This window comes from Xiphophorus maculatus, chromosome 18 (genome assembly GCF_002775205.1).
Source record: "Xiphophorus maculatus strain JP 163 A chromosome 18, X_maculatus-5.0-male, whole genome shotgun sequence".
NCBI lineage: Eukaryota > Metazoa > Chordata > Actinopteri > Cyprinodontiformes > Poeciliidae > Xiphophorus > Xiphophorus maculatus.
In genome coordinates this window covers 5,210,069-5,237,196 of record NC_036460.1, presented here as the reverse complement: position 1 = coordinate 5,237,196, position 27,128 = coordinate 5,210,069, and the positions used below count along the sequence as shown (strand labels likewise).

The 27,128-nt window shown below is 38.6% G+C and overlaps 1 protein-coding gene across 4 annotated transcripts in view; it reads right to left on the bottom strand.

Moving 5' to 3' along the window:
* Positions 1-27,128, bottom strand: part of aplp2 (amyloid beta precursor like protein 2) — an 82,287-nt gene that overhangs the window by 29,313 nt on the left and 25,846 nt on the right. For all 4 annotated transcript variants that reach the window (XM_023350746.1, XM_023350748.1, XM_023350747.1 and 1 more), the window contains exons 2-5: positions 12,713-12,886; positions 9,289-9,418; positions 3,354-3,466; positions 163-380 (exon numbers count right to left, since the gene is read on the bottom strand). In XM_023350746.1, coding sequence (XP_023206514.1) covers positions 163-380; positions 3,354-3,466; positions 9,289-9,418; positions 12,713-12,886 — 635 coding nt within the window. The remainder of the gene's footprint in view (positions 1-162; positions 381-3,353; positions 3,467-9,288; positions 9,419-12,712; positions 12,887-27,128) is intronic.

The window sequence follows — 27,128 nt, the reverse complement described above, 5'->3', positions numbered from 1 at the left end:
CGCAGCAGCTGAAAATGTAACAAATGTTGTAGTTTTGCTCCCCAATCGAACCTAATCTACCGAACTATCGGGTGAGAAAACACTAAGAAATAAATAGGCTAAACTTAAACAACACGACCAGAAGGTTTCTCTTGTTGCATGGAGTTTCAAAGATCTGCTCACCTTTCCTCCAGAGGCTCATCGTCACCCAGGGCAACGTCCTCATCCTCCACGTGCTCGTCTTCGTCGTCGTCTTCCTCCTGGGAGGGCAGGGACGCCGGGGCGGACTCTGCGGAGCGGGAGGCGGGGCAGCAGACGTACTCTGTGCCGTGGAACTTGTCGATGTCGCAGGGCAGCAGCATGCCGTAGCTGTGGAGCACCGTGGAGCTCCTGGAGCAGGCCTGACAGGGTCACACCAAGCAGCTTCCTGTCAGCGGATTCCCCGACCCGAGTACCACCGCCCACAGGTGAGCACCGCTGCCAAAAAACCCGCTAGCTGCTAACCCTAACACGCTAATCATAAACATCAGCTTTGCTAACGCTAAAGTGCTGAACAAACATCATTCTTAATGGAAGCTAATGCTAAAGCGCTAATTCAAATTATATGTGCCCTTGAAAGAAAAACAAACCTCTGATACCAGTTTAATTTTGACATTTATCTTTTATAAACAACAACAGAGAACATGCAGGCAGGAAACAGAACTGCTGCATGAACAGGCTTCACTCACTTCAAAATAAGAGCATGACCATAAACATATAACTGCTTGAAGAATTCTCAGCAGTCAAAAACCAAAACGTAAGCACAAATGTTGAACTTTATTCAACTGAAAGTTCATAAAAAGATTGTGTGTTGGAGAAGTAGCAGCTTTATAACTTAGCTAGGGGAAGCTAAGTGCGCTAAGCAATTTTAAACACTGATAGAATCTAAATATTGAGGTCTTTGGTTGTAACTTTGAAACGTCAAACACAAAACCAGCAAAAACTCAAACATAAATGAGGAGAGACTCTCCTCATTTACAGATTTATTAATAATCTGTTTATATTAAAATCAATTTAGGGGCAGCTAAGTATGCTAAATGTTGTCAAAACTAGCAGAAACGCAAAATGAAAAATCAGTACTGCTAGTCGGCTGTTGGCGGATTAGCCCAACACTGACCTTCTGGCTGAGGCTCTAATAAAGGCTCTTTTTACACTTCTGGACGCTGGATTGTACAGGGATGTTGTTTATTTCCTTATAATAAACATGCTTTAAATTTTTCTACAGTTTTATCTGTAACCCATTTGTTGTTCTCCAGAGAATGAAAAGATTCCAGATCAGATATCCGGCAGATTTATTCAGGCTAATTCTATGTTTGATTATTTATTTTGCATTATGTCGACTTTCACTTTCTGAGCCATTTCAAAGAAAGTTTGTTGCAGTTTATTGCCGTAAAGTAGCCATCCTGTAGTTTTTGTCAGTTTCCGTTTCTTTATTATTTATTTTAAATTGGCCGTTTCACTCCTAATTAACTAACTAACTGGACAAATCAAAGTTGTTTTTACATGTTTTACCAAGCGAATTAAGATATTGGTGCATTTAAGTGAGCTACATTGGTGCAGAGTTATCAAATGCATTATCAAATAAGTTTGTAATTCAGTAGATTTATATTTTAATGTTTCAAATCAATTCAGATATCTGTATCAGAAGTACAAAAAGTGAATCTGTGCGTCTTTAGTTCACACTTAAACACTAATTTCTGTTGGTATTTCATTGGAAATCCCAGTGAAGTTTCTGTTTGTACTGCGGTAAAAGTTTGAGTTTGAGTGAGGCGCTCCATATTTTCCCAAAGTCACGCTGTCCTGCAGGTGACCTGCTTTTCCCAAACGCTTCCATCCTGCAGCTGCTGGAAGGTATCGGTCACGAACTCGGCTTGAAACTCCACCGGCGCAGAGACGGATTAGCCGCCCCACTTAACATCTCAGCAAAGGATGTTGCTTGAGAAACAACATCCTTTGTTTTCCAAGTCTTTTCTCACATTTTGTCCACTGGAAACATTTCAAATCGGCTGACAGTTTGCATTAAACGTCCACAGTGCAGAAGGAAACAGAAAATCTAGAAGGTGAGGAAATGTTTGAGGAGAGCTTCAGTTACGCTCAAACTAACTCTGCAGCCTCCTGAGGGGGATTAGCAGCCGCAGCACTAATCTGATTATAGGCTGAAATGTGAGGATGTCTGATCACACACACTCACAGAGGAGGAAGGAATATTTTTAAAAATAACCATATTATGGATGTTTTTTAGGATTTTTTCTGGGCTTGATATCAAACATTTGGAATAATCTTCATGAAAACCCCCACAAAGTCTTACAAAGTAATTTTAGTCTAGTTTCTAATGCAAGAGGAGAGCAAAGTAAGTAAGAGTAAAAAAGTATTTGGTAAAAAGTCTACTCAAGTACTAGGTATCAATCATTTAAGATTTTAAAATTACATAGTCAAAATATAAAGTTAAGTGGAGATTTTGGTATTTTAAGGACCAAAATTACAATAATTCAGTTAAGTAACAAAAAATAACAAAACGAGACAAGAGAAAAATTTTCCAAATCAGTTTCTTTCAATAAAAAACTTATGAAACTTTAACAAAAACTGCAGGTGTGTGTCTGCATCTGGTGAATTTTTGGTACAAACATGTTTGTTTTTCATTCAGTGTGTAGAAAATACGGAAATTTTACTCAAATAAGAGTAAAAATACTTCATAATAAAATTACTCAAAGCACAGCGTAGTGAAAATACTCCTAAAAATTTATTTTATTATATTTTTTTCTAAATTTTTCAAGTAAATGTAATTTAGTTAATTACTGAAAGAAACTGATTTGGAAAATACCAAAATTTCCATTTAACTTAATATTTTATTTAATATTAAATTTGATCAGTTACTCAGTACTTGAGTAAACTGTTTATCAAATACTTTTTTACTCGAGTAATTTCACGGACAGATACTTTTTACTTAAAGTAAAAATAAGTTTAATACTCTTTGGGAACAATATTCACTCTATTTTTACCAACTCAGTGGCTTTCTTGCTATATTCAGCCACATTTCAGAGAAAAACAATCAGAATCTTTTTAAAGATCGGTCAGAAAACTTCACTGCTGATTCTTATAAAACTTCCTAAATATTAAACGGAGAGAAGAAGAATTCAGTTCAAACGTTTCAAAAATCATCTTGGAAGATGCTTTGAAGGGATTTAATTGCGTAATCCTGCTGAATTTTTGACCAAGTCGTTTTATTAAGACTCTCAGAAAGCGTGTCAGTTAGAAACGTATAAACGCCTCCTCTAACTAAAGCGTGACCAGGGAATCTGTAAAGACGGCGGTAATCCTGCGGAGCGGATCCTCACCTCCTTGGCCACGGCGTGCCACTGCTGGTGGCTGATGCACAGGTCCATGCGCTCCTTGTGGAAGAACTTGCACTTCTCTGGAACCAGCAGGACGTCACTCACAAACTCGCCCACTGAAAGAGAATGATGGCCATTAGTCTCGGCACCGATCTGTGCAGGAAAATCCATTCCTCTGAAACACGGCCGGGTTGGAGGCAATAAATCAGCCGACTGGAGTTAAAAAAGGAAGATGAGATGAGGATATTCAATAATTCATAGCTGCCTCGTCCTTTAATTTTCTCTATAGTGGAATAAAAAGGCGGCCTTTGACATCTGCACCTGTGTGAACCCCTAAACTAAAAAAAGGGATTATCCAATCTGCTTAGCTGCAATGGAGAAAATCGGTTTCACATTTTTAAACTCTTCCTGCGTCTCAATGATATCATTTGCTTGATGATTTATATTCAGCCATGTTTAATTCATGGAGCAGGAAGTCAGATCCGGAGGAAATAAATGGCTTGAAAGGCATCTTGTGACTCTCTATGAATAGTTTCAGGCTGAAATCCGTGCAGATCTAAATCTGGAGTCTGGGTTCCTGATGAAGATTAAACGCCTGGCTGGCATTTTGACGGAGGAGAAAATGGCAGAGGGTTGGTGGAGTCGGCTGGGAGCCGGCTCATTTAGCGCCATAGCCTCGGACGGCGGGAACGCCGCTGGAGGTAAGGAGCGGCTTGGAAAAGCAGTGTTTTGGAAAATGAGAGGGTAGGAAAGAAAGAGGAGAGCGCTGGAAATAGCAGAGGACTCAGCAGCTGCTTCTCCTCTCCGTCTGGGAGGTACAGTTACAGAAAACATTTAGACCTGGAGTTGGCCGCACAACAGGTCGCTTCACCACTGAAAGGGAACCCATTATGAAAAATTCACATTTTACACATTTTTTCTTCCAGTTTTGTCTCTACTGCTTCAAAAAACAGAAAAAACACCCAGTTGTTTTATGGAAATGAGTTAATGTGCTTTGGTGTCTGGAAAATGACCAGTTTCAAAAACCTCCAAGTGGTTAAGTACCATTCCACAGGCACTACACCGTTACCCAGCAACCCAAGTTTAACTCCAGCATGTTTGGTCAGCTGGTTTTACTGCTGCACAATGGCTGCTAGAAAGGACAAATGTTTTATTGTTGACTTGCCATGCTACATTCTTGTTGGTTTGCAGGAGGTTCCACTTCTGCTTTTCATTTAGTAGACAGAGAATCCAGAAATTTTATTCAAGTAAGAGTAGAAATACTTCATAATAAAATTACTTGAGAGTAAAAAGCACAATGGCTGCTGGAAAAGAAGAGTATTTTATTGTTGACTTCCTTTCAAGTAAACCATTTGCTACAATCTTGTTGGTTGGTTGTGCAGGAGGCCCAACTTCTGCTTTTCAAAAATGTACAGTTGTATAATTGCACATCTGTTGGCAGCCATTTTCACGTACAAGTTGGGGGCATGACCAGCAGCAGCACATTTAGATTTAAAGTGACGGGGCTTCCTAAAACAGCTCAAAGTTGGCAGAACTGAGCAGACTGAAAATCTCATTGTAAGAATGATTTTATGCAAAAAATTTAATGAACATGTTTTGTATAACTCAAAAACCTGTTCTAACCTGTTCAAGGGAGCATAACAGGTCATCAACGTTTACTCTTGCAAATGAAAATGGCTGCAAACAGATGTGCAATTTACACAACAATACATTTGTGAAAATGTATTGAGCCTACTCCACAACCAACAAGAATGCAACAAGTGAGACGACAGCAAAACACTTGTCTTTTCCAGCAGCCATTGTACAGGCCATACAACGGTAATACCTGCAGATCAGACATGCTGGAGTTACACTTGGGTTGCTGGGTAACAACTCAACAATCTGGAGGTTTTTGAAACGGTTCATTTTCCAGACCCCCAAAAACAGCTTATTGCCAAGGAACATCTGGATAATGTTTTTTGAGCTCTTGCGCTGTTCTTAAAAGAGGAGAAACCTAAATGGAAGAACCAAGTCGTACAAAATGTGAATTTTGCATCATATTTCCCCTTTAAATAAAACAATATCCTTGTTTTATTTAAAGGGACAACTTTAAATAAAGGTTGCCCTTTATTTAAAGGTTGCCCCTTTAATGTGCCAGCAACAGCCTGGTGCAATTACAGCCCTGGTGCAATTTGGAGGGGTGTGTGTGGTTCCCCTCGGCCCACTGCATAAAACTCTTTCTAATGTGGATACGATGCATTTATCAGCCAGGAGAGCTAAAATCTGGGATTTTAGGTTGCAGACATGACATGACCCCAACATGGCCAGTCCTGATTCAGATTTTCTGAAGATGAAGCGACCAAGCTCCTCCACAGCGCACTGCCAGGTTATTTCACATATAGTAAGACATTTTACCCAATAAAGTTAAACAATCTGACACTGGAATAAATAATTTCAATAATATTAGGAAATTATTTACTAAAAACAAGCATAATTACCAGTAATAAGTTACTTTCAAGTTAGTTTTGTCTTATTTCAAGTGTACCAAGTCTGACCTTGAAGTAGATAAGATCTGTGTTGAGCCTGAAAACTTCCTAATGTGTTTCCTGGGGTTTTCCTTGTTTGACATTTATATTTGTTTTATGATCTGAAACGTTGAAGTCTAATAAAATAACACAAATCAGAAACAGAGCAAATACTGTAGCAACATCCATGTTTACTGCAAATAAATTTACAGGCTGTGTCAATGTTAAAAAAAAGTCAAAACAATAAAAGAGAAACAACTGTTTCAAATAAAATCAAATGAACTGTTTCATACTTTATTAAGGTTTTATACCTAAAAACAGAAGCAACAGCAGCAAAAACAAGAGGCTCCTTTTGGAAGGAAGCAAATGAAGCAGCTGGAAGAATAATTCAGCATATTGGCGTTTCCTCCCATAAAAAAAACAGTAAATAATGACATTCAGTCTCCTCCTCTAATTTTCTGCACAGAGTTTGTTTGCATTGCATCACAGACTGTGCAGAAATCTGATCACACCACCAGGATTATTTGAAGTGATGAAAAAAACCCAACAAAGGTAACTGGAGGTCAGTGTTGCATAACAAATATTTTCTTATAAACTCAAAGTTTCACCTTCCAGCTCGAACACACAACTTCGTTTTTCCTGTTTCAGCATTTTGTATCTTCACCCACCAGTCCCGACTGACGCTATTATTTTCCTGTCCTGCACCGCGGCTCGTTGTTCTGTGATTGTGAATGATTGTCTGGCGCAAGTTATTATGATTCAGGGTTTAACGCTCGGTGCAGAGAAATTTACAAAGAGACGGAGGAATGCAATAACCTGAGGCGCGGTGCTCCGAAACAAGCCCCAATCTGTTATCGGCGCCGTCACTCCGCCTTTCTGATGGTTTGTAAATGTGGAGGCTGCTCTTTATAAAACCCACTAGGTTAGTCAACAAGAGAAGAAGATAATTATTTAAATGCCTTTTTCCTCTGATAAGTCAAAAAGGAGAACTAAAAAACAAAAGACAAGAGAATCAATATCAAACTGGAATTCATAAAACAAAAGGGAATAAAAAGTAGTGGTGCTATAAATGTACTATGTATAAAAGGCATACTGGCAAATTGTGTTTTAAATTGAACTTTTTATGTTTCTTTGAACCAGATAGATTTCACCATAAAACTGTGTTTTCTGGAGGAACATATTTCATACTTTATTCACATTATCTGTTGTTTGAAATTAGACTTTAAAGGATGATCAATACACAGAAGGTTTTGTTCCGATCAAAATGATAATCACAGACAAACCAAGTCTTAAAAATACAAATTAAAATCATCTGCTAATGGAGAAACAGCTAGCAGATGTTTCTCAATGAGAAACATCTGCTTCAGATGTTTCTAACATCTCAGTTAGATGTTAACAAAACCACCTGAATTTGTGGAGATTTTGTTTAGGGAGAGAAAACATGGAGGAACTGAAACTGTGCATCAATTTTAAACTGAGCTAATTTTGTGTAGCTTATTTTATTTTTCTAAAACCAATAACCTCATACGGATTCAGAACAATCATATCATTCAAGGCCATCTTCTGCATTTTGTTTCTTCCTTATTAAACTGTAATTACTGTACAGCGATGAATATTCCTTGATATTATGCTAATAACTCAGCTAATTAGCACTTTCTTGCCAACTTTTAGCACCCTTAACTTCCCCTAAATTAATTTTTCCTGATTAATTCTAGTGCACTAATTTACTCAGCTGTTTTGTAAACATTCAATTGAATAAAGTTTAACATCTCTGTTGAAATTTTTCTATTATCTACATGACTAAAATGAACGCATTAGCATTAGCTTTCACTAAATACCATGTTGGTGTAGCGCTTTAATGTTAGCGGAACTAATGTGTATGATCAATGCTTTAGGGTTTGTGTAGCTAACTTTTTAGCTAGCCGTGTCAAATTATTAGAGATGATCAAAGCTAAATAAAAAACTCTGGAACCTAAATGCTCTGATAAGTGTCTCTAAATGTGTAGCAGCCAAATCCAAAAACCTACGAAACTGGATGGGATGAAAACTAAAGCCATGATTTTACCTTTGCTTAATGTTATTGCCTTGGCTTCTTTAGATAAAAAGCTATTTGCCGATGGGTAAAACACGACTAAGTGAATCTGACTGTTACAGCATATGCTTCTCTCAAGTATGTGACATTTTGACCCTTTCATTTCCTCCTCAGGTCAGACAGTCTGTCGTCTCCAGTTTGTATTATAGCCAGACACGCAGCTGAAGGGTTTGCATTTCTGTTAAGCTTTTCTATAAGACCCAAACAGACTGGGCTTCTAATTAATTGAGAATATTGGATGGTTAAAGATAATAATCCTTTTCTATGGTTGTTTCATAGCTTTGATTGGTAATAATTACAGCCGTTTTCAAGTGTGTGTCGTTTAAGGCAATGATTATGAAATACAGTTATTCAATAGATTAGAACATGCATTCAGATTAGGCTTGTTTGTCAGATTAAAATACTTGTAGAAAATTATAACTTGTAAGCTATTAAACATACTTTTCCTTAAATCCATATTTCTATAAAATAAAAAGTCATTTTTATTGGTCTGATGTAATATTGTAATTTTAAATGTCATGTTTTCATTACCCACAAGTAGAAAATCATCATAATTAAAAGGAATAAAGGCTTTCAAACATCCATTTCTTTGTAATTAACCTATATAATGCGTTTCCGTTAGTGATAAAGTTCATGAAATAAATGGGTTTTTCTGTAATATTCTAATTTTGTGAATGGAGCTATGTATGTATATATATCCAGCATTTTTCAAGGGAGACATGGCCTCCCTTGCCCCCCCTCTTGGAGACACCACTGCTCAGACAAAGATGTTTCTTCTTTTTATAGCTGGAGGGAGAGTCTTTGTTTTCAGGAATCCATTTCTCATATTCCTTCATCCCTAGGAGGGAGAAGCAGAGTGCTGCGGTCTTTTTTCTTCATCCGACTTTGCATGTGACATTTCATGCAGCAGAATACGGCCATGTTGCCGCTGCAGATTACCGTGATCCTGCCGGGAACAGAGGAGGACGGGAGTCGTTTGTGACAGTGCAGTCAAACAGCGGTATGAGATGCAATAAAGCAAGCCCTCCGCCGCTGACCCTGTGTGTCAGCGTGAGTTTATGACCGCTGTCTGAGGGGGCAAATAAGATTGTGCTTTATTGTTCAACAAGCATCCCCAGCAATAAAATCCTCCCCCCATCAGCCATCCGTTCTGGGAGACATTAACTCCCCATCCAGCGCGGATCGGCTCAGTCTGCAGCTAAAGGCCAGAATTAGTGAACCGAATCCAATATCACTCAATGTCACCTCTGCCCAAGGCTGAAATGACTCATAAGCTCTTCGTTTTCAGCACAGAGGGGAGCAGAGGAGAGGGGCTGAGTTAAAGGAGTGTTTACTAGCTTACCTAAGCACATGTAAGGCACCACGAAGTGGGCGTGGCCTTTGCACACCTTCTTCTCCTCTTTGCACCAGTTCTCAATGCGGACAGGCTGGTTGGCTTCCACTACGTTGGTGATTTTGAGATCTGGATACATCTGTTGGAAAAAGAAACCAGCAGCAGATATTAAACACTTATGTTCATGGCTGACTGGAGCTTTAAAGGTGACCTATTATGCTTCATTGAACAGGTTAGGATAGGTCTATGGTCCATACAAAACATGTTCATTATATTTTCTTTTTTTTTTTCAAAATCATTCTTAGTTAATGAGATTTTAGTTTGGTCAGTTCTACCTATTTGGAGCTGCTTTAGCTCCAAATAAATCCAAATAAGCTGCTCCTGGCTGCGCTTACACTTGCATGTGAAAGTGGCTGCAAACAGATGCACAATTACACAACCATGCATCTTTGAAAAACAGTCGTAGAGCCTCCTGCACAACCAACAAGAATGCAGCAAGTGATTTCTGGATTTGAAGCCAACAATAAAAAATATTTTACAGCAGTAAAACAAGCTGACCAAACATTCTGGAGCTCAGCTTGGGTTGCTAGGTGACGGGCGGAACTCCGCTGTGGTTGCTAGGTAACAAGCTGGGGTTACTATGTCAGTGCCTACTGATTTGTGATGATCCATTCGGAAGGTTTTTGAAACAGAATACATTAAATTAATGCCAAAAAAGCCGCTGGGTGTTTTTAGAAACAGTAAAGACACAAATGGAAGAACAAAAATGCGCCATTTGTGGCCCTTCTGACAATTCTTTTGTGACCCTCAACTGCAGTTCAAGCATGATAAACTTTCCAGTACAGGTGATTAATGCAGATGGAGGCTTTTTATTTCTAATCAGGGTAACATGATCACCAATGTCATTTTCCTATAATAAAAAAATATTAAGTACATAACCAAGATTTTATGATAAGTAGAACATCCAGAGACTTACTGAAAATCCAACTTTACTGCACCTAAATCAGCTTCTATTTAATTTATTAAACTTGGCTAAATATATTGAGCATTTTGAAAGAAAAAGACCCAAATCCTGTCTTCATTAGTGAGATTTTTTTAAATAAAGCCCAAAAAAACGTTAAAGTTAAATGCCTTTCTTTTAATACAGCAAGCGTGAAAAATCTGTTTAATGATTTGGATCTAACATCAGTGTCCTACAAAATGTAACGACTTTATTTGTCTCATTTTAGTTGGTTTTTTTGCCTTCAAGTTTTTTCAAAAAGTTTGGACACCTTTGGCATAATTCATCCCCTTTAATAGATCCTTTTATCTGGACTTTATACCCACTAGCTTGGCTTCTGCTCAACTGTGAAAGAGCACACAGGTTTGCACTTTCCTTAAATGCCATGAAAATGTCATCTATAAAACGCAACTGAAGCATCTGAGGACGCTTCCTCCCTAAAAATCTCCCAGCAGGATTACAATGTGCTGCTAACAGACACAGGCCAAGACAAGAATGAGGAAATCCGTGTTGTGGAGAAACACCTCCTTAATTTCAGGCAAAGCCCAGGAAATGACAGGTAGAGGCTCCGGTAATTGAAATGCCACACACTACAATAACATCCGTCCCCCAGGAAGAGCTTAATGGCGTTTCTGAGGACAAATCACCATGAAATGAAAAGGAGCGTATTCAATCTTTCCAGCTAATCCAGATCTTCACCTGAACCAAAATGCCTTCAACCAACTGGAAATAGATGTAAAATGTATTTCTATTTAGTTTATTCTAGACTAAATGAATTTTTAATGTAACTTTCATCTAGAAATGTGACACATTTGTGACACGTGTGTCAGCTTCTCTTCAACCACACAGAAGCTTTGTGCATATAGCTGTTGTGCTTCTTTTTTTTTTAAACACATCCAGACTTTAATTTTGACTTTGTTTTGTTTCAAAGTACCACTTACATATGAAAGTAAACTTAAAATCTGGAAATCAAGACCCAAGACTTTTGGGGAAAAGTGGAGCGACTTAGAATAAAAACCTACATGACTAGCGGTGGGAATGCTTCCGCCAATACCGGAGACAATTTTTCGTGTAGCAATTTAGCGCACTTAGCTTCCTCTAAATGTCTTTTTCTGGATAAATTCTGAAAATTCTAACTCACTTGGACGTTTTGTAAAGTTTTAGTTGAATAAATAAAACATCTGTGTTGACGTTTTGGTCGACTGTTGAGAATTATTCAAGTAGTTAAGACGTTTATATCAACGCTCTTATTTTGAAGTGGGTGAAGCCAGCAGTTTCGTTTCCTCTCCTCATGTTTTCTCTATTTTTTCTCAGTAACTTTATTTCAAAGACATTAGAACATGCTACGGTAAATTAAATTTGTTAAGTGTTTTCCAAGGGGAGATATTTGTATTGAAATCAGTGCTTTAGCATTAGCTTCTGCTAAGTACCATGTTAGCGTAGTGCTTTAGCATCAGCGGAACTAATGTTTATGATTAATGTTTTAGCGCAACTAACTTTCTAGTAAGAGGTTTGACCTAAAACTTGTAGATTTGTATTGTCAAGAGGAAAATGAGGGGCACTGATGAGAAAGAGCCCAAGGCTGCTGTTAAGGCAAACTGGCACCTAAGTAGAGCCTCAGGGTGTTCACCTCCAGGCGGTACGGTATTGAGACAGTCATGCAAAATGAGTCCTAACCAAGCACCGAATGCAGTATAAACCCTCCAAACAATTTAATCAATGGAATATTTCCAGTATACCACTCTGAGAAATAAATATGTATCCCCATTTCATTTTAAAAAATGTAATTCACTCAATAAATATGAATAGTTCATGTAACAACACGTATAAACTTATATCTGCCTGCTATCCACATAAAGAGAAAATTAGCTTATTCAACTCAGAAGACTATCACTGATATATTTCAGATACACAACAAAACATCGTCTTATTCAATGCCATATTGATTCATCATAATGATTTATTTTAAATGCTGAAAGAGATTTGGGTTGTTTTTTCTCAGTCAAAATTGTTCCATAAACAGACATCTTGAATTGAAATGCATCATCGTCATTGTAAATCTAAATTAAAAAAAAAAATCTCAGTTAGTTTTGAGTAATATTTGCTTTCTCTTTTCCCGAATCTGCTTTGAATCTTGTCAGTTCATTAGGTTTCAATAAGTTAAAATGTATAAATGTTGGGTTTGTGTGATCTCTGTATCCACAAAAGTAAAATCAGATTTAGTTTTTGAGGAATTACTGAAATAATTTAACTTTTTAATGATATTGTAATGTATTTAGATGCAAAAGTAACTTTAATGACCAAACCCACATAAATCCTCCCTCACGTCCTAATAAAATCATATAATAATTTAATCTGCTTTGTCACTTCCTTTATTTAGTGACTGATTTCAACACAAGTCTGACATGAGGGGTCTGTGTCGCTGTGACTCACCTCCTGACAGTACTGAAGCACGCCCTCTTTGGTTCCCACGCAGCTTTTGGTTCCTGACGGGTCGGGCTCCCAGCGACCGGTCTGAATGTTGACGTGCATGTTGAGTTTTCCACAGAACATGGCCACCTGTGGCTCCACCGCAGCGAGCCCTGTTCCCGCGTTGGCAGCAAGAGCCTGCAGAGAGAGGAGGAAAGTGTCATTATAAACCAAATAAAAGCTTCGAATGCTGTTATTGTCAATTAACAGTTTATTATATAAAAATGAGTTCCAATCAATTAACTAGTAACGTCCGTTTTACACCGGTGTTCAGTCAGATCAGCGTAAGCCGTCAGATCACGCTTAGCACGAAGTGGCGGCTATATCTGTCAGACAAGTATACGCTGTCATTACCATATGATTTTATTTAATCAGCAACATAGAATCATGACATAAATCGTCATACACCTTGTTATTAACAGCTGTATGACATCCTGACTTAGCGGTTAACTAGTCAGACCGTCATCAAGCAACAGGGAGGTGAGTTTTACACAGGTGTGTGTTGTAATCGACTGCAACTTTAGCTAGTCACTGCTTTAAATACACTTTTAAACCACGACAATGCATGTATATCTATCTAGTTATCATTGAAAACAGTTTATTGACTTATTTTCATCATAACTTGCCGCGTATGCTGAACTGACAACTCTTCTGAAGGGCGGACTTCTTGATGCGCATGCGCAGGCATGTCAGATACAGACACATTCCATATTGATCTGTTTAGCTAACGTAAGACTGTGTAGCAGACAGGCTTCGAGGTGTAGAAGTTGTATCAGTTCTGCCATTATGCTGTACTTAGCTAACGGGAAGCTAAGTGTGTTTGTGAGACGGCCACGCACGTGACCACGTAGAATGGTCATCAGCCAATGAAACGCGGCCCCTCTGGTAAGGTCCATTCTGGACAGCGTATAGAACACCGGCTTTTAGTGTTGTAGTTTGGCCGCCATCCAGCAGAGGGCAATGCTGGTCATCCTTAAGCGGAGCCGTTAAGACAGAATCAAAGATGGCGGCGGGGCTGTAGCATAACAAAGAGCAACGGGCCAAAGAGAGTCCGGTTTGGGATGGAAAAGGCATTTTAAGCGGTTCTGTTTTGAAATATAAACACTCGACAAACTCCTTAAGTCATCACCTTTAATAGTGTTCATTCAACCGAGCCGCATGACGAAGTCGCTTTAACTTCTCAATCAAAAATTAATGATGTGTTATGAAGGCAAGGATGTAACGACAGAAAGGCAGAGCCATAACAGAAAAAAATTGTAACATAACGCATTTTGAGTGTTAATGCTCTTCGTGGAGGGAAGTATTAACATTCCTTCAAGAGCAACCGCAGACTTTTCATTTAAAAACATTTCTCTGTTCACTGGGGATTCACTGTTTCATATATTTTATCATTTAATTCCATATTTTATTGTTCTATTCAACCATCAGAGGTGCTTCTGTTTTGCTATATTTTATAAGTTTAATAATATGACTAAGCCACAATTTTCTGTTTATTCAGGCAATTAGTGCTAGCTGACACAAAACAATAAATCTTTTATTTGGCATATTATGAGAAATTTAGCCCTTTATATAATAAAAAGACAGTTGGTCCTTTTCATACAAGAGTAAACTGTTTTTTATGTTAGTGTAGAGATAAGATCAACTTTAAATTAACTCGTTAATTGATAACTTGCATTCCTTACGCAGACAGATTTGAGTAATTATCCACTTTCTGTCCAAAAGCAGCAGCGTTTTGTGCAGAGAAGTCAGGCCTGATGAAGCAGATTCAGCTCATCGGTTGCAGTAGATAACTACATGATGGAGCAGCTCGATGCTGCAGTGCTGAGAGAGCAGAGCGGCTCAGACAGGACACAAATGGAAAGAAACAGGAACATCTTGCAAAGTTGATATTAAAGTGGTGTGTTCAAAACTCTAGATCTCATTTCTGCTCGGTTTCAGCTCACAGAGCTGGAAACATGGCAGCAGTTTGTACTGTTTCATAAAACAGGACATTCGTATTTGGGGCAGAGCTCTGCTATCTCGCCTCTCCTGGGACCAACGTCTCCCCACGAAGGACGCATCCATTATCCTTAAAGGTAAACAACGAGGCTGAGGGACTCTACCATGCTAGCTAAACAAAAATAACACATTTTATGGACAAATAAAGAAAAAATAAAATTAATTTAAATAAACACTGAAAGCTAAAAAAATTGATGCTCAGTTCCATTTTGTTTTGCAAGAATCATATTTTTTGTAACATTGATCATATCACTAATTAAATGACATTGGGATCAGACTTCAGTGTGAGCTGTTCAACCCCAAGCACAGAACAACGTTGATGTCACAACAGCACAATTTAAATTCCCTTAGAAGATATTTTTAATAGTCAAAAATCAAACAGAATTTTTTTTATCATGATAAAAAAAAAGATACATACACTGTTTTCCAATTATGCAAGTGATATTTTCTCAGATTTTCTTAAATGGTCAATGCAAATGATGGTCAGTATAATTTTCAAGTCATGAACTATTACAGTATAAATCAAATTTTACTGAACAAAGCTCCCCATGAGAACACTATTTAAAAAAAAACAAAAACTCAAAATGCACTGTTCCAAATTATTATGCACAGCAGATTTTCTAAACATTTTATGGATTATAAAGAACTGCAAACGGTCATTCTTTGAATGTGCAGCATTAAGTGGTTACATGTACTAAAATCAAAAGCAATTTCAATCAAAAACATCTTAACAGACAGAGTTACATGTTAACATAGGACCTTCTTTGATATCACAGCACAATTCTTCCATCCATTGAACTTGTGAGTTTGTGGAAAGTTTCTGCTTGAATTTCTTTGCAGGATGTCAGAAAACCTTCCCAGAGCTGCTGGTTTGATATGAACTGCATTCCACCCTCAGATCTTCTGCTTGAGGAAACTCCAAAGGTTCTCAATAGGGTTGAGGTCAGAGGTCAGAGGAGGATGGTGACCACACCAGGAGTTTCTCCCCTTTCCTGCCCATAGCAGCCAATGACACAGTGGTATTCCTTGCAGCATTTATTGTCATGCATGAAGATGATTTTGCTACTGAAGGTTCGGCTCTTCTTTTTGAACCATGAAAGAAAGTGATCAGTCAGAAAGTCCATATACTTTGCTGAGGTCATTTTCACACCTTTGGAGACTCTGAAGGGGCCGACCAATGATTCTCTCCTCATGATTTCGGCCCAAAGCATGACTCCACCACCTCCTTGCTGACATCACGGCCGTGTTGGGACGTGGTGGCCATCCACCACCAACTGCGTCCATCTGGACCATCCAGGGTTGCACAGCAGTCATAAGTGAACTAGTCTGAAAATTAATCTTCATGTAGGGCTGGGCCCACTGGGACCGGTTCTGCTTGTGAGCTCTGGTTAGTGGCCCAATAGTAGGTTCATGCACCGCAAGCCTCTGGAGGATCCTCCACCTTGAGGTTCCAGCAGCTTCAAATAACTGTTTGCTGCTTTGTAAGGACATTTTAACAGCTGTTGTCTTAATCCGATGAATTTGTCTAACAGAAACTTTCCTCATTCTGCCTTTATCTGTACAAACAATCTTTGTTCTGAATCAGCCACAAATCTCTTCACAGTACGATGATAACGCTTCCGTTTTCGTTAAATGTCTAATGTTTTCATATCTTGTCATACGGCACTACACTATCTGATGATTTTCGTCAGCAGACAGATCTTTTCTCTTTCCCATATTGCTTGAAACCTGTGGCCTGCTTAATAATGTGGAACATCCTTCTTAAGTAGATTTCCTTTAATTGAGCTCACCAGACAAACTAATCAACCCAGCTCTCTGAAATTAATTATAGTGATTCAAAGAGCCCTGACACACAATAAATCTATAAATTTAATAGCACAACAAAATTTTTTATCTGTACGACACTTAAATCCAATTTGCATAATAATTTGGAACACAGTGTAAATGATGCAGAGTTAAAAATAAACAGCAATTTTTTAAAAAGAAAGCGCATTCAATGCCTTTTAGACCATTGTAAAGATTACATAATGCATGTTTTTAAATATAAATCTAATATATTTTAGTACTCTGAGATCATATAAAAAAATTTTTTTTTTCCTTTTTTTTCTCCGAAGAGTTTTTGCGGCGCTAGTGGCTCGTATTTTTTCGACAGTAGGCAGACAGGAAGGAGGGTGAGGAGAGGGGGGAAGACATGCAGCAAAGGTCGTCGGGACCGGGAGTCGAACCCGCGACGTTCACGTTGAGGACTAAGGCCTCCAAACGTGGGGCGTGCTAACCCCCTGCGCCACCACAGCACACACCCAGATCATATTAATTTTTAACAAATGTGACCCGAGTATGGAGCTTTGTGGAACCCCACATATGATATTTAATTTATTACTCTGAAATCACCCAGAAAAGTCTCGGTTTACCAAATAATACATGACTCTGACAACCCCAGTAACCTGCTATGATCAGCTGTTTGCTCCATCCTGTCCGACTCACTATCTTAACCTTTGAACGCGGGAGGAAATCTGTTATTACTCCCCTGCCATTGTTTACTGAACTCTGCACGAGGGAGGAATCAGGATGAGTATCAAGGTTTCTGGCTCTTCAATCCTCTTTAAGGAGAAAAGACATTTCTAATCAGCTTTTAGAAGACTGATGTGTTGGCATCAGCTTCCAACTGGCACAATAAGTCACGGCGGCCAAACACTCGACCTTCTGCTGAGTCTCTAATTAACTTTTAAAGGGAAGCGGCTCTGAATCCCAAGACAACAGGAAGTGGTTTGGAAGTCATTTGATCTCGATGCTATCAGATCATCAAAACAAATTTCAAACCCGTAGCGAGACATCGCAGGAATGATCAAGGACAAACTGTTTTCTGCTCTTCCAGGTTTGGTAAACATTGGACAAAACTCTCTGCCTGATTCAGAGTCGCTGACAAAAGGAGAGCGGACAAAACAAGTGCTGCGTAATCAGCAGTTGGCTGCTGTGTGTGATGAGCTGCAGCCACAAATACACACTGCAGAAGCACGTAGCACTCAGAAAAAACCCATAATCAAGAGCTGAATTCAGTCCAAAAGGCACAACAATCCCCTCCTCTGTCCTCGCTCTGCCCATCTCTGCCCCTCGTGGAATTCAACGTTGCGTAAGCGCAAACAGCGATTATATTTCCGTTATAGGAAAATGGACCTCGGGAAGAAAAACAGCAATTAAAAGAGGTCCAATTAAGCAGCAAATAAACAGCCCTGTTTGCTCTCCTTCCTGTGTTTTCTTTCACAGGGCGGTTTGAGAGGCGGTGGCTGGAGGAGGACAACAACGAAGCGTGAAAACTCAAGAGCTGGACTCGAAGAATTTTAACTCCTCTTGTGGAAAAAGGGGAGGACTGACTTTAATCTGGAGTCATGTGCCTCCTCAGCAGTTGAAACAAGGCCTTTTGAACTACAGTGTAGCAGTGATGCTATTTCTGAAGCATATTTTCATGAAATCCAGCAAGGCTCAGCAAACAGGGCCTGAGAGAAAGTTATACAGTTTATTATTAGCTTATTATGATGTCACGTCATTAACCCCAAAGGGTAGGTGCAAATATGTCCACATACCAGGACACAATGCAGAGAGTTTTCCACCCTTTCAAACAATGAAATCAAATTAATATGGACAATAAATCAACAATATATATCGCAATAAGACAGGTGATCAATATCGATAGGTAATAGACTGATAAAATGTTCAATCATTTGTAGGAAGAGGAAAGACTTCATCTCCTGAACCTCTCAATGCTAGCTAAGAAATGTTAGTGGAGTCAACTAGCCCACTCACTCTTTGGTTGCCTAGCAACTCATCCATTCTTTGGTTACCTAGCAACAACATGCTGAGTAACTTGTACAAGCAGCAGTTTAAGGTTTCCCCACTGTGCCTCATAACTGATTAAAAATGTTAAAAACCAGCAGCATAGAGAGAAAACTGTGGATAAGACAGGAAAGGTCACATCGCCAGTTTGGCAGCATTTCATTTATTTAACCAAAAAGCTAATCGATAATTATCTATCGCTGATATCTTGATGCGTTTTTCAGCCATATCAACCAGCTCTACTAAAAACGTGAAGCCTTATTCAGATGCCATTGGTGAGCAGAAAGCTAGTAAAGACTGACATTAGAGCTGCAACGAATGATTATCTTAGTATCGATTATTGATAATTCTGACGATTAATTCATCAATCAGATTTTAAAAAATTGATTTACCACTGGAGCCTTTCTAGAAATACATTAAAACAATTTAATTCCTTTTTAAGCAAGAAAATAAACATTGTATTGAGTAAAATGAACAAGTAGCTACAAATTACCTCTTTTTTATTTTGCAAAATTGAGGAAACTAATTTGAATTTTGTTTTTTCTATCAACCTTTTATAATCCAATACTTTATGGAAGCTCGGCTAATGAGATAACCAGGGATATTAAGAAAACCCCCACATGGAAACCTTCAACATCTGCACCAGCTGCTTTCCAAAAACACACACAGTCATCAGAAACACCAACCAAACACCCGGTTTCAGCCCACACATGACGAAGCCGTCTGCTCTGAATAACTTTAATTATCCCTCTAGACCTACAAAAACCTCTTCACTGCCTTGATTCGGTCAAGTTGACCCTTTTCTCAGAGGTCCATCAGGACTAATGAGGCCTTATTGGACCTCATTAACTCTCCGGTAAGTAAAAGCAACAGGCAGCTTTTCTGATAGACCTCGACTGTCTGACTGAGTAGCACAGCAGCAACACAACAAAACCTTCGCATCCTTATAAACTTCAACTCTTTTCACTGCTACAGAATATTAATGTTTTATTCAGAGATCATGGCAGAAGAGTTTCATGGACGGATCCGAGCTGGATCTGCAATGGTGAGGATCCACTCTGCTGCTGTGAAGAGGAAGAAGAGGTCAAAGGGCAAAGCTGTCAGTTTCCTGCTTCATCTAAGTTCCAGTCCTCTAGTTTATGACATATGGATCAGAACCAAATGAACAAGATCATGAATAGATGGATGGACAAACAAATTAGATAGATAAATTGGATTAATGATTGATTAGAGGGATGGATGGACAATGAGGGGGTGAATGGATGATGAGGGATGGATGATTAATGAGGGATGGATGATGAGAGGGATGGATAATTAATAAGGGATGGATAATGAGAGGATAAATGAATAATTAATAAGAGGGATGATGACAGGGGGAACGGACAGCTTGGACAACTCTCTCCTTTCCTCCATCTTTCTCTCTCTCCATCTTAGGGCTGAAACAATTCCTCGAATGATTCGAGTATCTCGATTATTAAAATTCCTCAAGGGAAATTTATCTGCCTCGAAGCTTTGTTAAATTATGTTTCATTATGTAGCACATCGTGCTCCGCCCGGATCATTATTTGTGGAGGGCAGCGCTCTTACTGCGCGCGAGAGAGAGGATTCCTCGGATAATTGTAAAATTATTCTATAGAGTACTCGATTACTGAAATATTATTTTACAACAGCCCAACTCCATCTTTTTCTCTGTTCATCGTCTCCCTGCATTATAATTTGCTAACACTGATCTTAAATTGGATCTGAGGCATTTAGCTCTAATTTGACACCAACATCGGTTTTAAGGGTGAGCAACGCTAAGGTTCATTTAGCTAATCAAGTGGCTGATTGCATTATTAACACTAATTAAGGCAAACCACCTCAGTGCACAGGTTAGCGCCTACTGCTGCTGCTAATTCACATAGTGGATGTGGATCAATCAGACTAAATATCTACCTGACCTCCTCAGACCGAACAAGGTCAGATTTTACTCTGACACACACACAATGTGGAAAATGTGGTGCCACACCTAGCGAGCGATTGAGCCGTCTCATCTCTGGGTTCTGACTCACTGGGATGTAATATCATGTGCAAGTGTGAACACCTGCTGCTGTGTGAAGGCTGATCCACGCTGCGAGAGACAAAAAGGAGGGAGGAGAGGGCAAAGGGAGAGGCGGCTCGATGGAGCCAAACAACAGCAAGACGAGCCACTGTGAGCGTTATCCTCATCCGAATCCAGACTTTAATGCAACAAACGCTGCATGGGCTGAGGATCATTCAGCCTGTTTTCACCCGTCAACACAGACCAGTAGGCTGCTGCATTCCCAGTCTGCCTCCAGCAGGAAAACATGCTTTACTGGGCTGCTCTGTGTGGCTGCAGCCAAACTTGGCGCTGGAACAAGCCGAGACACGGACAGGCTGCTTGTAAAAGAACATGTGGAGCTTTTTTGATGCAAACAAGCCCTGCTTCCTGTGACCACAGCGGTAAAATACAGTTCTACAGATTCCACCTGGGAACTTTTTTCTCATGGTGTCACAACAGGACTTTATAAAAACAGAAAAAAACAAACGACAAAACAGACCTGTTCAGTCCACTTTAATCAAACTCTGGATAGTTTCTGAAGAAAGTCCGGTTCGTTTGAACTCTGATGCAGATCAAAAATGTGAATCATTTTGTCGTCTTATCGTTATTTGTTGCCATTTGTTTCTGGTTAAACAGCGACACACTGAACATACCAAAGTTATCTTATTTGGTAAACCGAGACTTTTCTGAGTGATTTGAGAGTAATGAATGCTCATGCATTATGTGGGGTTGTACAAGGCTCCATACTCGGGCCACTTTTGTTCAAAATCTATATGCTCCCGGTGGCTCCGACTTTAGAGAACTAAAACATCTTCTATGATCTGATAACACTTTGGATTTATATTTAAAAGCATAAATAAAGCGGAACAATCTTAGCACACAGCTTCAGTTATTACAGCTGGAAATTAGCGATCAGGCCAGAAATCTGGGAATGGTGATGGACTCTGATCTGAACCTTCAGAGCCACATAAAGACAGTTACAAAGTTGGCCTTCTAACACCTGAAGAACATTTCCAGGATTAGAGGACAAATGTCTCAGCAAGATCCAGAGAAACTCATCCATGCATCTATCTTTAGTCGCATTGATTACTGCGATCTTCACAAGTCTGACTAAAAACCCAATCCTCCTGCTACAGCTGATCCAGAACACTGCTGAATTAGGTCAGTTAATATTTATGGTATCACTTATTTTATATTCCATATTTTCTATTTAATAGTCATATTTTTGTAGAAATCATTTTTTATTTTGACATTAGCTGTGTTTTTCCTCATTTCTTCTGTAAAAAAAAGCCCAATTTTGTTGATCATTACTAATTTGTAAAAGCAAATCAAGTGGGTGAATGAATACTTTTATAGGTATTGGATTTTAGTAAGAAGAAAAGGCAAAAATGATAAATGCAAAAACATTTGCAAAATGTGGTTTTACATGATATTGCCTCACTTTTCAAATAATTAATCACATCTAATCCCAACAGAAAACATTTAAATTTGTGGTTTTAGCGAGATAAAATATTTTTCAAGTTAAATCCACTGGTTTTGATGAGACTTCTGGAAGGGCCGGGGTCGGTTACCACAAGCCATCCGGGCAATAACAATCCAAAGACGCCAATACAATTTCTGTGTTAGTCTGTGTATGTTGCCCGGAGTGACGCGCGGTGTGATTTCAGGACACACACCAGCCGTGTGTGTGGCAGGGTTATATTTTAACTATATTATAGAAGTGAAGTCTGCTAAAGCTTGTTTATTTATTCTTTGAATTTATTTTGTTTAGTCAACAAGTTGTTTCTCCAGACATCTATTCATGTTTTAAGTTCTGTTACAAAGCGCTGGGCAGTTGGTGGTTACCGTAGCAACCAGTCACTGACAGCCCCTCCCCCTTTTTCTGTTGCCGTCGGTAACTGTGGTATATTGGGATCAGTTCTGTGTCTTCTTTACAAGTATTATATTTTAACATACATTTTAGACAGATTTAATTATTTACAGTGTTTCATGAGTAATTCTGCTATGTTTTATATACGTTTTTAACTGTTATAATTATTAATGTTCTCCATTGTAGCTACGATTAATTTCACAACTGCTAACTGCTGCTGACTGTTACTAATGGCTGCTCATTCAGAGCTATTGCTTTGTAGTTTGTTTAGGGTTATTTATTGTATTTTATTTCATATATAGCGGCAGAAGCTGCTGGATTGACGTTAGCCACCTGTTTTGATTTCCTGTTTTGTTAGAATAAATTCTATGAACCTGACTGTCGTGAAGTCAACCTACAGGACCTGAGACGAACATAGAAGGGTTGCACATAATCAGGAGAAGGATTGGACATCTAAGACCCATAATGTTCAGAACAACTGAGTTTGAGCCTAACCGATGATCTGTCAGCTGAAATTTACCGCCAATACCAACATCTGGCCTTACATTTCTGACATGTTTTTGTGTAAAAACATTTCCTCTGCCTCCAGCTCTGGTGTCAACCGGGCTATAAACCCCCGCAGGTCTCAATCAGCCGTGGCAACCGGTCTAAATTTGGCAAGAGGTCCTTAAAAACGAGGCGCCGCTCAGGATCGGTGGGTTCCCCAACGTGCTAACGGTGCATGTGACTGCAAAGAAATGCCTGGCACCAATAATCCAGCTAATCCTTCCCTGTGGTGCACCAAACACTTAAATAAGACGTAGCTGTGAGAAAAAAAACAGAGAAATGCCGGGAGAGGGAGGAAAAATCCGTCCTGATCCCTCGTTGCTTTCCACATTAAAGGCAGGAATTACTGTAATTAGAGAGATGATAATATTTCTGCATTAGCTGCTGTAATGTACCATGTATTTTGTGGTTCTTGCGTCAGTCGCTGAATTCCCATCCAGACTTTCTTGTTGGATGTTTTTTAAGCAGGCTGATTTTGGAAAACAAAGCTGCTCCACTGAAAATGAGCAGAAAAAACTGAGCCTGATGCTGGAATAACAAAACCGTGTAAAATCACTCAACAATGCAAACATCACTGAAAGGTATTTAAACTTCTTGTCCATTTAAACCATAAAAAAAAATTTTAATTTGATGAACTGGAGTGCTTCATGTCTGCTCCCAGAACAAGGAAATGGACTTTTATCATTTGTCCTATTGATTGCAGATACAGCTATGGCTTAAATGCATTTCCACAATATATTATAGCATTTTGCTCATTCTGTACAATTTGCAGGCCAGACAAAAATCCATACAACACAGATAAACTGGCTGCCCTTTCCTTAGGCTTTATATTTAATGCTTGTGTTATCCCATCTGTTTTATAACAGTTAACTTTTTATTTTAATATAGCATCTTCAATCTATATCCATAAAATTTTAATGTGTACACTTTTATACTTCTGCAATAATAGTAAATAAACAATACCAACAATAATACAAATAATATTTGTTATTACTCTTATTAAGTTAGCTGTGCTAATCTGAAAGCGCTAATTATAAACATTAGTTCTGCTAACGCTAAAGCGCTAAACCAAAATGGTTATTAGCAAAACTAAATGCTAAAGTGCTAACTTCTATTTAAACTGAATCTGCTCTTGAAACACTACAAACCTCACGCTATAATTTACATGTTCTATAACACCCTTAAATATTGAATTAATGTTTATATCTCGTTCTCTGATTTTATTTGGCTCCTGAATGTTTATTGTTTTAAATAGTTAAGAAAAAAAGAAGAAAGAACTAATGACAGGAAACAGAGCAGCTTCCCTCACTTCAAAATAAGAGCATGAATAGAAACAGCTAATCGCTTGAATTCTTTACATTCGCTAACTAAAACGCAAACACCGATGTCGAACTTTATTCAACGGCAAAGTAAATTAGCACTTTAGAATTTATCTGGAAAATTTATTTAAGGGAAGCTTAATAAATATAGCTTCCCCTAAATTTGTAGCTTTTTAGCTTCCTCTAAATGTTTTCAACATTAGCGAAAGAGCTAAGCTAAAAATTAGCTCCACTATTAGTGAATTAGCAGAAATGTGCCCACCACTGTGGTTCTTACTGCTGTCGCTACTATTTTACACTGAAATAATACATAATTTATGCAGCATCCCTCACTCACTCCCTTCAAAAGATGCAAAATGTATCAAATCACAACTTTTGTTTTTACCATTGATGCTTATTAGATTTGTAAAGGGGTGACTGAGAGCCATAATTTTGCAGGAAATACAAGAGAGCTGCGAAATATCAGGAAAACATTGATTGTATGATTACAGTTGTTCCACATTCCTCTGACTCTTTTCTTTCTTTACCAACACCATGTTGCTCCACTGCTCTCCGTGTGTTTATTACCCCATATATCAATATTAGAAGTGTTATTAAAGGCAACCAACTGGCCACTCAGTGTTGCACTCTAAATATAATATCCTACTAATTATTGCATTGTTTGCGATTCCCACTGAAAGCATATTTTTAGTGGCTCAAATGATCAAGCCCATTATCACCCAGTCATCCCTCAAAGTGCAAATCATTTTATTTTTCCCTTCAGCCACCAAAAGTTGTTTTATGAATGCCTCTCTACTAATGTAGACCTTTATTTTTCATCTGTTTGTCCATCCTGGTGTTTCGTCTGTCCATCTATATTTGGCCGCCTTCTAACTGTCAGTGAAACTCCTTCGGACGTGAAGCAGACAGGAAGGTTGCGACCCGAATCGCTGATACCAGAACAGAAACGGATCACAGCAGATAGCAGCCGGCAGGCTGGAGGACAGCTGCGTTTCCACTGACCATGAAATCATACAAACTGGAAATATGAAAACAAATCTGGTCAATGGAAACGGGACAATTTGAAAAATTTGTTTTTTTGATAATGTTTCTTGAATAATATGGGTCACGTCATCAATAGCTGGATGTTACTACTGGCAAAAATGATGAAGAAGACGACAGGAAGTGTACCACTTCCTGTCGTCTTCTTCTTCTTCTTCTTCATCACTACAACACTACAATTGCAAAATTCTGTTATTTTGACGTTTTCCTGCCAACCTCCACCTCCTCCCATCACTAAAACAGAGACGAAAAACAGAAAGGTTAAAAGGAAACGAAGGGGAAAAAGCCAAAGGGGAACCTGCACTCTGCTCCTTCTAAGTAAATCAGGAGAAAAAGACCTTTTTGTCGTCTCCATCTCGACTCGTTCTGAGATTCGATGAGTCACCGCTCCAAACTCTGTGAAAAGTGCCCACACTGTTTGGGGAACAATGGCGTCCAGTAAATGCCACTTTCTGAACACAAGAACCGAAAGTGGTGAAATTTACAGCTGCACATAAAGCTGAGAGTGAGTTTTTCCTTCACCAAGGAAACACAGCTCACAGTCCGGTTCTTCTCACCTCTAAAGAGCAAAATAAATTCCTGTAAATTACGTTTTAATTTGTTTTTCTTCAATATTGAAGGTTCTGTTTTGGTAATTTTGTTTGACTTATGCTGCTCAAAAAGCAGAGCTGGTGATTCCTTTAGGTCATCATCAGAGTGATGACAGAGTGACAGAAACTTTGTTCTTATTTAACTAAAATGAAATCACCAATACCAACGGAGTGACCCAATGGTACCAGGCCCAGTTCAGACTTTAAGCTTGTTTGGATGAAACATGTCACTGGTTCAGTGAAGACTCCCTCACAAATGGAAACATTAATATTAATATCTGACTTTTTGGGGGAGTGAAAATATCGGGATTGGACCGTTCAGAAAGAGCCATCTAAGAGTCAGAAATGTTTTGCGTTAATTGCTGTGTCAACGTAGTTAGTTTCTGATGTCTGCTTCACAAATTTTTACTACTATATATTAAACCTAAACTTAACAATGACAATGTGTTCTTGCAGTATTGCTTGAAAATGGTCTCAAAACAACAATATTATCATTTATCGCAATTCTGGGACAATTTATCGTCCAGCACCAGGCCCAACTTGTGGCTCCTAAAACTAGTGCAGGGTTTTCTTCTCCCCAGTGAAAACACTGCGGGGGAGAAAAGGATCTTTGCCCTAATTATCAGTTTCTTCTCTTCTTTGGCTCCACTTCCCTACATTTACAATATTTTAGTTCCTCCTAAACCCGCATTTGCTGAAAATAACTCAGAGGAGGGCAGAGTATAACATTTTTTACTCAAGATTAGCACTACTTCTGTATATTTTTACTAAAGCAAAATTAAAGAGTAGCCGCCCAAGAAATTACTGAAGCAAGAGTAAAAAAAAAATTTGGTAAAAAGTCTACTCAAGTACTCAGTAACTGATCAAATTATCAATCATTTAATATATAAAAATTACATTATCAAAATAAAAATGGAGTGTAAATTTTGGTATTTTGAGGACCAAAATGACAATAAGTAATAAAAAAAAAAAAAAAAAATTTTCCAAATCAGTTTTTTTCAATATAAAACTGATGAAACCAACAGAAACTCCAGGTGTGTGTCTGGTGAATATTTGGTTAAAACATGTTTGTTTTTCATTCAGTGGGTAGAAAATCCAGAAATTTTACTCAAGAGTGGAGATA